This window comes from Rhinolophus hipposideros (genome assembly GCF_964194185.1).
Source record: "Rhinolophus hipposideros genome assembly, chromosome: 16".
Classification (NCBI taxonomy): domain Eukaryota; kingdom Metazoa; phylum Chordata; class Mammalia; order Chiroptera; family Rhinolophidae; genus Rhinolophus; species Rhinolophus hipposideros.
Genome location: NC_138062.1, coordinates 27,947,852 through 27,960,729, shown reverse-complemented (window position 1 = coordinate 27,960,729; position 12,878 = coordinate 27,947,852). Strand labels below are relative to the sequence as shown.

At 38.1% G+C, this 12,878-nt stretch overlaps 1 protein-coding gene across 2 annotated transcripts in view; it reads right to left on the bottom strand.

Annotated features, from left to right (window-relative positions):
* The window catches only part of RXFP1 (relaxin family peptide receptor 1), a 90,113-nt gene extending 77,262 nt beyond the window's left edge, over positions 1-12,851 (bottom strand). For both annotated transcript variants that reach the window (XM_081077004.1, XM_081077005.1), the window contains exon 1: positions 12,576-12,851. In XM_081077004.1, the coding sequence (XP_080933130.1) occupies positions 12,576-12,624 (49 nt within the window). In that variant the 5' untranslated portion in view covers positions 12,625-12,851. The remainder of the gene's footprint in view (positions 1-12,575) is intronic.
* Positions 12,852-12,878: the final 27 nt, after the last annotated feature.

Below are 12,878 nucleotides of genomic sequence, written 5' to 3'. Positions count from 1 at the left end.
CAGTTTGCAAAAAGAGCCCATTTTCTGTCATGAACCTTTTTTCGTTCAATACTTGAGTTAATAATTACGTTCAAGAATGATATAAAGTATTCTTATTTTAAAGATGTTCTGGCAAGCTCTATCTCTAGATAAAATGACCAGGGTGACACAACTTTTAGGGAGATTAAAAATATGCTCAGGGTTGAGGGTATTGCTGATACATTTTTAATGTTGTGCCTTAAACTTTCAGCGTCATTTCCTCTTACTCTCATTGTGTCCTTTATAAAGGAAAACCCAAGAAATAAAGTAATGAATGTACTCCTGGGCATAAAACCTATCATGGATAGTGCTACTGCTTAAAATGTAAATGTATTAAAACAGAGGGAGTAAAATTATATTCCTATATATATTAGGCCGTGGCTCCACGAATATGATATTTTTAATTATTTATATATATGCTGCTTTCTCACAGTTGAGAAGTTACAGTTGCTGAATAAAACTCTTAAATTTGCTGGCTAATAATTTCTTAGTAACGGGGAAGTTACAGTTGCTGAATAAAACTCTTAAATTTGCTGGCTAATAATTTCTTAGTAACGGCCTTGTGTTTCAAAGTTACTCATTGATTAAAGAGTACAGATTGTACTTCTAGATAATCAGTACCTTCCACTGGATTCAAATGACTGTGCATAAACACTTTGTCCATTTATTTATTGTCCATTCATTATTGCTCGCACCTTTGCGAGCATACCAGAACAATGCTTTCTGGTATGTTTGATCAATTCCCTTATTTGCAAATTGGATCCAAAAGCCCTACGCAGTCGAAGAAAACAGCAAGTTAGAAAACACGAGAGAAATAGGAGGCGTGGTAAATACAGGCACAGAGGAGATCAAATGAGAAGGGAATGAGAGGGAATGAGAAGTAGAGATATAGTTGGGTGTTAGTGAGTGTGATGTCAGAAAAGCCAGTCCTGTCACATTCGGAGGATTAAACAAAAGCTTTGTGTTGTGTTCCACACATATTTTGTCTACTTTATAGGTACCCGTCAGAGAGAAAATGCATTAGATATGTATTAAGGCCCTAGGAAAACAATGTGAAAAACCCAGCAGCTGACCTGACTTGGTGACTCACCAAGCCTCTACCTCTCTAGTGACTCACATGCAATGGCCACACCTCCTTTAGTAACTGCTTTTAGTTTCTCACATTGGAAACCGTCTTTGGTAAGTTGCCACAGCTCCTTCTTAAGGAATAAATCTCTTTATATCATTCCATGGAAAACCTCCATTCCAATGACTCATTTACTGTAGTCTGAAGTACATTGTTAAGTGTGGCTTACAAAGACATGATGACATAATTCAATGATCTTCTCTAACTTTCTCTCCAGTCATTTGCTTCAGCCCTGCCTTAAACCACCCCGCCTTCCTCATCACCTCCTTCACCTTCCCTGCCCTTTCCAGTCTCTGTAGCCTTGCCCACGCTCTACCTGTTCTTGCAGTGCCTTCTCTTCTTGCCTGGGGAAGCAATTAAGTGGTAGATCTAAATTACATTCAACTTGCTTGGTTAGTTTGCCCATCTGTAGATGGGAATATGAACACATATCCCATAAAATGAGAGAAGGAATACATAACTATGTATCATGATTTTGGTGTTCGTATGGTAAATGGGAAGAACTCAGACTTGGGTGTCAGATGAACCTGAGTTCAAGCCCTGAATTAAGCACTTCCAAATCTTGGCAAATTCCTAAGTCTGAGATTTAGTCTCTCATCTGGAGAGGTGAGGATACATTACCCTTCTGGGAAAATTTAATTAAACAACACTTACAAGTGTCTATCACTTACACAGAACTTCAATAATGTAACTGACTCTAACTACAACTATAGCAATATAAATAACTTATGTCAATAATCAGAATCTGGTACCTGTGGTCTAGCGCATTTTTGTGTATCTACATATAGAGAATAAAACACATTTAAATAGATATTAAAAAGGTGCAGCAATCCCCCCAGAATAAATTTAAAAGTAGTGTTGGTTCCTGGACAACTAGAGGAGAGTGTTTGTGACAGCACAGCATCTAGGGAGGATGAGAACATCATGCCAGACTATTTATCACAAACTCCTTTGCTTTTCTACCTTCCATCAGAAAGGATCTGCGGGAGAAAGTTAATAGATAAACACAACAATCTGGGAGTTTTCACAATTTGAATAACACTTTTCATTTTGATGTTCTCATCTATAATACTGTGGTTAGTGTTGGTTAGAACAACAGGAAAAGAAAGCATATAGTAAAATGTAGGAGAAAGGCTTTAAAAATAAAAACAACACAAAAGGTAAGTGAAATAAGAGGAATCAGATTGGGCAACAGAATGGAAGAGTGGGAGGGTGTCTTCCCAGAAGGGGTACAGGATTTTGAGTCATGATATTTGAGTAAGAATCCAAACAGAAAGGGCACATTTTTGTGTGACCTAAGATATACCAAATTCAGATACCCCTTTGATAAAGTGAATAACTCTATCCACCGTTATGCACATATTGAAAATTTTGATTTTCATTTAGAAATTTTTTTGAAAGTGAGGGTAAACAGGTACATTCACTTGTGTCCACTTAACATTATTGAGAAATACAGCTAAATATTTGATATTGGGTGTCTTGTAAATTCTCAAGTTTATATTTTACTAAGATATTTCATTACGATTTCAAATTACTGTGGTTTCATGCTTACAATTCCTGTTTACCAAGTAATCTGAGGGGGAGCAGCACACCCCACCCCAAAGTGTGCCACTCAGGCATGTGGACTGTTTTGAGCTGAAAGCAATTAAAAGCTGGCAGACTCAGGAAAAGCTTTTGTCTCCCCCTTAACAGTCTGAAAGAATTTAGAAAGGGGATTGTCCCAGGAAGACAGCTATTATCAGAGGTAACTTTTCGTATCAGAAAGACTTCCATGCATGGCAGCGCAAACATCTCTTTACCAAACATTTGCTCTTGTCATCTTCCTGGAATTGTCTTCTTCCCCTTTAAAGTCCCAGACTCCCTTCTGCTTAGATCAGGAGGTTATATAAGCTTCAATTACCTGATGGCTGGGAGGTGTGTGCGTGTGTAGCGGTGGGTGGGTGGATGGGGGGTCTCATATGTACAGAAGGGGTCTTCTGTACGTATGAAGTTTGGTTTTTTTCCTGTTAATCTGTCTTATGTCACTTTAATTTTTAGATCAGCCAAAGAATCTAGAGGAAAGAAGGGAAACGTTTTCTGCCCCTACAGTTTCATGCTTTTACGATAGATCCAAATATGCTTCTTTCTTGATTATTCCTTTTTTTATCCTTCCACCACCAAAACTAGGCAGTACACTGTCTTGTACTTTCTTGCCTAGGGAAGGGAGAGCACAAAAGAACCTTTCTAGAATAGTCAAATTATTGCCTGAGTTCTAAACCCTAAATGTCATGGCTTTCAATGGCAAAAAACAGATGCTTGAGAGAGAGAATATTTTTTTCTTTTTATTTATGATTAGTTTTTGAATTCTACCATCTTAGCTTTAAATATCAAGACCAAATACTGAAGGGCATAGATCATTGAGTCAGTCTTTCCACAATCTGTAGCGGGGCGTAAGCACGTGTGAAGGCCTCGAAGCAGTGTTTCTGAACTTGGTGAGAGCTAAATGTGAGAACAAAACATCCTGTCCCTCTGGAATCTAAAACTCCTTAGGGGAACGCAGGGGGAGGAAATCACCAAGAAAGTTTGGGGGGGGGGGACGTTGCCTACGCAGAGGTGATTTTTATCTCGAATCCTAATATGATTCCCAAGGAAAGGGCAAGTCTCTAACAGAAGCCACATGCCCGCATGTGGAGAGGGGACTGGGTGTCTATGGTGGAGGGCAGGCTAGAGACAGGTCTGAGTCAGCCCCAAACCCCTGACAGGCAAGGAAGGTTATCCGAGGTCTGTATGCTTTCCTCAGAAGCCTGGCTATGAGCAGTCAACATAAGGCTGTGTTGTTGTTTGGGTCAGAAGCATCTGGATTATCTGGTCCTGGTAGCTGCAGAATATGGAAGTGGTTACATGCTTTGTGGGTGCCGATGCCAACACTCGGAGGAATGAGTTAAATATCACAAGAAGCTGACAAATTACTATAGATGTACCTACACCTGCCTCTCTCTCTACTTGCCCTTGCACTTTGATATTTCAGAAGCTGCCCCTGAACCTAGATGCTATTGGGCAGAAGGGGAAAAGGTGGAGTAGGTAAGAATTCTTAAATGACTAAGATTGTATTTATTTTTTTAAAAGTGCCTGATTTTTAAACCAAACTACTTTGAACTGGCAAATTTAAATGTCTATCATTTTATGGAGGAGTTACGAGCTCTAAGTTTAGTAATAGAAATATAAAATTTCATTTCTGCATATCTGGGATTTGTTGCCTAAAATACAATTTATTTTTACCATATACTAGATCTAGTTTTGATTTACTTAATATTAATGAAGGGGGAAAACTATTAAAGTGTGTGTGTGTCTGTGTGTAATAGTTTATAACATGTTCCTCCATCCTGACATTTCCTTACAAAGAATGTTGGCATTGCCTTTTTAACCTCTGAACTCCTCCCCTACCTTGTGCTTTCTGAGGAAAAACAAAAAATAAAAAAGGACAAAACCTGAGAGGTGAATTCTCCTGAAACAATTAGTCCTAACAGAAAACAAACTTTGGGCCCAGGAAGGCCTCGCAGCCAAGGGGTGTGTTTAGTTAGGAGTGCGTCAGGAGGGCTGATGGGGAAACGAGAGGCAGATGGGGTGTCCCCACAGCCTTGGAGCCAAGGGAGAAATCTTGTGGGTAAGAAGATTCAAGGGCTGCTGGGGCTTGAAGAATGATAGAGAAGAGGAGAGAGCATAGAACTTTAATAGAACTTTAATAGGACTGTGTAGCTCATTTATGATGCACTACTCTTCAAATCTTTTCAGAACCATGAATAAAGGTGAATACCTCATGCTACACAAGTTTCTTTAAATGTGAACCCATTCGGAAACTGGGTCACGTAGAATGGCTTTATAAAGGTTACATTAACCTCATCACCAACAGACACATGTCTCAGCTTGTTCCTTACCCTGCGTCTATATCGAGGGCTGCTGGGTGATTTCACTGAATTCATCTTTTATCTCTGTAGGCTTGCTCTCTGTCCACAAACACTATTTATTTATATTCTACACCATTTAGCACCATTCTTTCTTTGATTCCTCTGTAGTGTACACTGCCTTGTTATGTTCCATGCTTCTTGATCAGTAAGTATCACATTCATTTTTCCTTCTTCATTGATCTGTTCAGGCATTCATTATAACTATACCATAGGAACAATGGTATGGGGATATCACAATGATAAAATGTTTAGCCTTGACCTATCTGTTCACATTTTAATTTAATAATTATAGCTTGTGTCTTTTCATATCTATTTGTCTTAGATTGCGAACATCTAGAGGGAAGAGAATGAATCTATTTAATTTTTTTATGCAGCTCCTCCTAGGTAATGACTATAACGGAGCGTGAGGATAATACTGAACCTGCTATCTATGTTAGCATAGAAACTTTGAAAAAAGATGCCTAAGTGTCAGCAGCACGACAAAACGATTTATACAGATTTTTTAACACTAAAATGGATCTGATGGACAAATGATTTGTCACATTATTTCAGGTCAACACTAGAGATAAATGCTTAGTGACTGAGAAAAGTTATTGAATTTCAACAAAGACAATCCTTCTTTCCAGGGAGCATAAATTGTGCTGTTGGAGCTCAAAAGATCAGGGGTAAGGACTACAATCAGAAGAACAGAAAAAAAACACAACTAAATTTAACTTAGCCAAACCAGCCACCTCTCTTGATCTTAACACAAAGAGAGAGGTTACATGGAGGTTAAGAGAACCTAACAGAAAGCTTGACTGATGACGTCTTCTTGTCTAAGTTTGAAATGTGTGAGAAAGTAGAAACATTTATAAACCACGAAGCAGTTTTGCAGTTTCCAACAAATCAGACACAACCAGGAAAGTAAAAATGGAAAATCTTATGGACTACTGAAAACGAGTCAAGCATTTCTAGCCTGCTCTGGGAAAAATCTGTTAAAATATCAGAAGGCTGCGATGAGCTATGGAAGATGAGGGAAGAGGATGAAAAGGAAAGATAAGGATCAGAGGTTTTGTTAGTGAACATAAAGGCAGCCTGAATTGTGTTCTATCTCAGAAACCAGTGCCTGATGCTTCTGAGAACTTAATCAGTTATTTTCATAATTTATACTTGCAATATGGGACCTGAATAAAAGCTTTTCTGATTTCTTTCAGCCGATCTAGGTACATACATTTACAAATTTTGTTCAAAATTTATCAATTCATGTTCATTTGCATGTCTTAATTTATAACATTTCAATATCAAATCTGTAAAGTAACATTTATGTGTTTAAATGGCCACAACTACAGAAAACTCAGGGTCATAACTTTTTTATACTGTGAGGGTCCAATGTTGGAACCATCTTACTAAATACTGCAAAAATCAGCCCAAATGTCCATGAATCCAGGTAACCACAAAATGGGTGTAGACATGTAATCTGCATAGGGTATATTTAATAGGCAACTACCCTTTATGAAAGTCCTAATTTGTGAGGAGGGGACATTAGGGAGAAGAGGTGGGTAGGAATTAGAATTCTGATTTCAAGTTTTGGGACCAAGAGAGCACAGTTTCTCTTTGTGTGGATTTTGTCAGGAGTGATGGTGAGACTAAGGAATAAAGAGAATCGTTACGATAAAAAAGCAGAAATCAAGTGTTAAGGGAGAAAGAGGAATTGGTTGATTAGAATTGGAAATCAATATCTGGACCACTTGGAGGCCAGGAAACGAAACGTTCCTGGGGAAAGGAAAGAAATTTGCGCTTGGCACTAAACCGACCATATGTGGGAGAAGTGAAGAGGAGGAGAAATTGAGCACACAGCAGCATCAAAACTTGAAGGAGGTGAGGCAGTGACCAGGGAGACTTTGTAGTTTTCACATACCCACTTCATCTCAACGCAGGAACCAAAATTCAAAGACAGTCTCATTTCACACGAAAAATAAGAAATCAGACTGGCATGGTAATGGATAGTTACTACCAGTGTGGGATTTATTTGCTACCAAATCATGAGTTGTTTAGTACCTTTGGGGAGCTTTATACACAGTGAAGATGCACTGTGTTGCTTCTCTAAGTGTCCTTTCCTTCCTCACAAAGTTGGAAAACATGTTACTCCATCTCAGGAAATTGTGTGTGTGCTAAGGTGGGGTGAGGGGGGAAAAGAGCAAGTTCAACGTGACTCTATTAAATGTGAACAGTCTCAACTCTGCCTCCTTTTTCTGGCACCAGCCTCAGCATAGGCAGGAAGACAGAAGAGATAGTATTCTTTTTGGGAGAAGGGTGGGGAAGGAAGGGATAATGGGTGAGGTTAAGCACCTAGTTATTTGGTGCCTGAGCTGTTTGGGGGTGGGTATCTAGAGAAAAGAAAACATCTGTCTTGAAACTAGAAGACAACTGGAAACTACCAACTATTCCTGAGAAGTTGGCAAAGTTGTGTCCATTGTAGCCTCACTGGACATTTGTATAGCAATATCCAAGTCTCATTTTTCAACTTGCAACACAAAAAGACCCCCCCCTCACCTCAGGGAGATGGCTCCTAGGGCCAGATCCATTATCTGCATGGCATGGGATGGAAAGGACTGTAGCTTTATGGATAGTTTAGTTGTCTGGGGAATAGCACTGGAGCATGCACTGGAGAGGAGAGGGAATGTAGATTGGGAAAACATCCACTGGATCTTAAACTACTCTAAGGATTCTAAAAGCCCCTTTCAGTGAAGTTCCCCTGGGCCGGATACAAGCACGGACTTGGGAAGAGAAAAGTATAATCAGAACCCTTCTCCCTTCTGTCCATACTCTCCTTGTTGTGAGAATGATTTAAAACAGTTACCTACCATGCAGGTATGTGAAAAAATGATTGTATTGCTTAAGTGTATTGGCAAAGTCTCAATCTTTGACGACAGGATTTTGGTGGATAATAAATTGATTTTCATAACCGCAGTCTAGGTTCTTTCTATTATAAGGTGATATTTTACCCTTCTGATATTTCCTGCCCTTCTTATGCTACATATGAAATTTCGAGACCCACTTTTAAAAGTGATTAAAGGATAACAGAGCTGAAAACAAAATGGAATGCAGCTATATGGCCCCAGTTTCTATGTAAAAACAAGGGCATTGTACTCTATAAATTTAATTACCTTTGAATTACCTTTGAAATTTAATTACCTTTGAATTCAGAAAAGTCTGATTTTATGAAACTTAAATTAAAAAAAGTCCTTGAGAGACATAAGAAGAAACTGTCCAACTAGACAGCAATTCACTTGAGACTCAGAGGGCGGGAGGCAGAAAAAAACTCTTCGTACTATTTTTCTTTAAATGAATTAGATATGAGTCAAGAGGAAAGGTTTTCAGGAGACACTAGTGCAACGAGATATTTTAATCAATGAAATAGCTCATATAATTGTACGGACTCTGTGTTCCAGTGCATACTCCATCTCCTAACAAAAACAAAAAAATGATTTCAAATTTTAAGTGTTTTTTTCTTTAAAAAGAATGAATCTTACATTAAAGAATACATAAGATTATCTGTTGTCCTTTTTTGGAACTAATCACATGGTGACAGTTTCATTCAAAGGGGCAGCCCTGACTGAATGTAGACCTGGAACTGGGTTCAGAGACAGGGGCTAAGGAGAGATCTGTGTTGTTCTTCTCCAAGAATGAGAACTTGAATTCCTGTGGCAAATAGGGGAGGGGTAGTGGAGGGAGGATGACGAGGAGAGAGGTGGAGAGAGGAGCCAGCACAATGACAGAGGCGAGGGCTCCACGTGGCCTAAAGCCGCCAGTGAAAAAGCCCCAAAAGGCCCTCTCCCAAATAATAATTCTTAGACATTTTTTGAGAGCATTGATTATCTATAAAAGATATATTTGTTATTATGGAAGATTTAAGAAACAAAGTGGCCTTAGTTTAATCAGGTAGTACTCAATTATGCAATGGATCTATATAACAAAAAAATCAGATATCCAAATTACTATACAATATAACTATTTAACAGGATAACATCAATTTCTAGCACTAGCAGCAGGAGACCTTGCTTTATACAGTCCTTTTCCACTCAACCTTTGTCTTGGTTGCCATAGAGAACAAAACCTAAATTTGAAACATTAACAACTTGCTCCTGCCTATCTCCAAAGAAGGAAAGAGCTGTTGGTTTCAGTGATGGATGCTTGTCATTCTGATCAGGATGATGGGTGAAGGTGCAGAATTGAAGAAGAGGAGAGCGTATTGGATCTCTACGCATAAGACAGATAATAGAGCTACCAGGGGTGTGGAGATAATGAGGGGAGAAAAATACCCAATAGGTAGATATCCAAGAAGAGGGAGAGGTAAGCTAATATAGGAATTAAATTCATATTTATTGGTACTTACTATGTGTATAGCTCTGTGCCAGGTGCTGGAAACCAAGTGATTTCTAAGCAAAATCCTGGGGTTAATACAGGTGGAGTCTAATTTTCTATACATTCAAATTATTGACCTTTATATATACCCTTTACCCAGCTTCTCCTAATGGTAAAATCTTACACAACCATAGTACATTTTCAAAACTAAGAAATTAACACTGGCGCAATATAGCTAACTAGACTATAGACTGAGGAATTTCTCTAGGCTAAAAGGAAACCTTTTCTGAATCTTAATGTCTCTCTCTCCTGTGCCCTTGTCTCATTGTTTGGCAATCCCAGATTAATTTGCTGTCTTCTCCACTCGACCCTTTCAGAGCAGGAATCATGCTGTAGTCATCCTTTCTGTCCTACTTACTGCTTATTCAAGTAGCTGGCATTCGGTAAGTATTTTGGGTTAAAATGCTGACTAATAATTGCTTAAGTCTATAAAGGGCTTAACGTTTGCAAAGCCCTTTTACACACATTACCTCCACTGAGAATTTCATGGCCTAGAGGAAAGAGCATAGGCTTTCAAAACATTCACATCTTGGCATTTATTACCCTGAGTCCTGTGAGAAGGTACTGAATGTCTTCGGGCCCTGCCTTCCTTGTGTGCTTAATTGTATTTACAGAATAGAGTTGTTTTGAAGACACAGGGAGGTAATTCATGTAATAAAAAACAAACACGGGGATTGGGAGGTAGATAGGGTAAAAGAGATTTTATTGCCATTTTACAAACTAAGCCTCAGAGAGGTTAAGTCATTGTCAAAAAAACCACAGAGATGGTACATGATAGTGCTTCTAAGCATCTTAAGTCAGCTGTCTCCCATGACAACTGTTCCCAGGCAACTGGAAAGTGGATTAACAAACAAACAAACAAACAAACAAACAAACAAACAAACATGGGGCAGTTGCAGAGATTTAAGACTTCCCTTTTATGTCACTGTTGACTTCTTTTGCTGGACACATAGGAAATCCTCTCCTAGGTGAGGCTGAGTGATGAGATAAACTAAAAGGGGAGTCATGGGTATGGATGGCTATTTCAGGGGTCCCTGTCAAATGCCCCTCCACTCTACCCACTCAGAGGGCCTTGGATGTTTATGCCCTCATCCTTTGTGGAAGGCAGAGAAGGATGAGGGCTTGGAGTTCTCCAGGACTCACAGTTACATGATCAAAAAAAGTTTAAATCAGAAGAACTTAAATTTAAAAAGCTGGAGGATTTTGACATTATCATCATCATTATTATCTATTTTAGATTTTCTGCTCATGAAAATAATTTTTTTTAAATTGAAAGTTATTGGGGTGACAATTTTAGTAAAGTTTCATAGATTTCAGGTGTACAATTCTGTATTGCATCATCTATAAATCCCATTGTGTGTTCACCACCCAGAGTCAATTCTCCTTCCATCACCATATGTTTGATCCCCTTTACCCTCATCTATCACCTCTCCCCCCTTATCCTTGAAAATAATTTTTTATTAACAAAAAAGAATATGTAAGCAGGGAATCTTTTTACTAACCTGAAATGGCTGGTAGGTAGCACATAAGCCAAAGCTACTTCTTAACCTGCCCTGAACACCTTTTGCACATCTACCCTTGAATTCCTCATACTAGAATGCCTATTTGGAAGTATTCTTTGGCTTAATCAATCTATTCATTTCGTTGAACTGGAATAAGAGATGGTAGAATATGTTACTGATTTAAGAGGCGGTAGGTGCCAAATCTCAAAACTCTGATAGTTTAAACACTTGGATTATAATTAGAAACACCCGGTTTCTGGTGGGTGTTTGCAATTTGATCCTTCCTCCCTAGTTAAAAAATGGGAATGTCAGTAATCAATAGTAGAGATGGAGAAAGCCAGGAAACTAGAATGTTTCTCTAGGATTCTGATCTTTTTTTGACTTTGATGCTGTCTCCCTCCTTTGACCATTAAAGTGAGGTGTACTAGAAGGCAGGAGGAAAGGAGAGAAAGGAAAAAAAAAATCACGCTGGTGTGGCACATGCCATCAGAATTGGGAGAGTTAGGATTTAAATTTATTCTGAGCCATTCCTTAATAGAATACCTTTGTGTACACAAACTTTTGTAAACTTTTAAAATATTTGAATTTGGATGGTAAACATATAACACAGATGATGTATTACAGGATTGTACACTTGAAACCTATATAATCTATTAACCAATGTCACCCCAATACATTTAATAAAAAAATAAATAAAATAATAGATAAAGGAATACAAACATGCTTGTGAATTCTAAATTTGTTAAATCTCATTCCTGGCCAGGATCACAAAATACTGAAGTTACTCGGAAAGTTTTCTTTCTTGATTTGCTTTGACCTTCTCATCATTTATTACCCAAGAAACAAAAACCATTTTATTTCTCTTTACATAATATAATTTAAATAGGGTTTAATGCAGAACGAGTCTTTCCCTTGATTAAAAAAAAATTCTGAAAAATAACCTATGGCACACACAGAGAAAACAAAAGTTGTCATTATAGCAAAAGCACAATGTCCATTTGGGCTTTTCATGTGTCTGTGTTTTTCATTGCTTTGTACTTTTCCATGTTTTTCTTTTAAGGGATAATGAAAAACCTTACTGATTAAAAAAAGTTTTCAAATGCGTCTCCCTCTGCGGAGGCACACCTACGATATCAAATCACACAGGACTAGGACAACGGACCATTACAACCATATAAAAACCAGAACAGATGTGAAGACTTCCCAGGATATTTCAACGGGCATATTCCTAGAACCTGACCTGTTTAGGGACTACTCCTCCTGAAATATTATAAAATGACTTATAAAATATTATAAAATGACTTATAAACTAATTGTTAATATCAGTTACACAAATTGGTTGCTATGAAGCATTGGTTGATATTGGCAGGCTAGTCTTGCTTAAGTCCTGACACTGACAACATATTCCAGTTTTTAATATAAATACCAGAAATGTATTAAGAAGAATAATTCTGAAATGAGATTACAGTTTTGTCAGAAGAAAGCATTTTTATCTCAAAAGCATCACGTAAGTAACATTTGTACTTGTGATCATTTCATAAAATACTAAGGTATACAAAATTAAATACTGAGCATACTTACAATATTTTCCAAAAATCAAGAGGTAGAAGAGGACAGGACCAGATGTCATTTCCTTCTTTCTGAGCAACTGATTAAGAAAAGTGAATATAATTTAGTCTTGGTTTCTGAGTCGCATGAAGCTCACGGTGGTTGTGTGCTATTTCTGTCTGCAATCTTAGCAGCTATAAAGCAGTCCTCCCTCCTTTCTCTCTTATTTCCTCTCCCTCTCTCTTTCCATTCCCTCTTCTTTTCTTTCTTCCTTTCCCTCTCTCCTCTCTCTCAGACTCTCTCCTTCCCACCCTCCTTCTCTTAAAAGTCTTAATA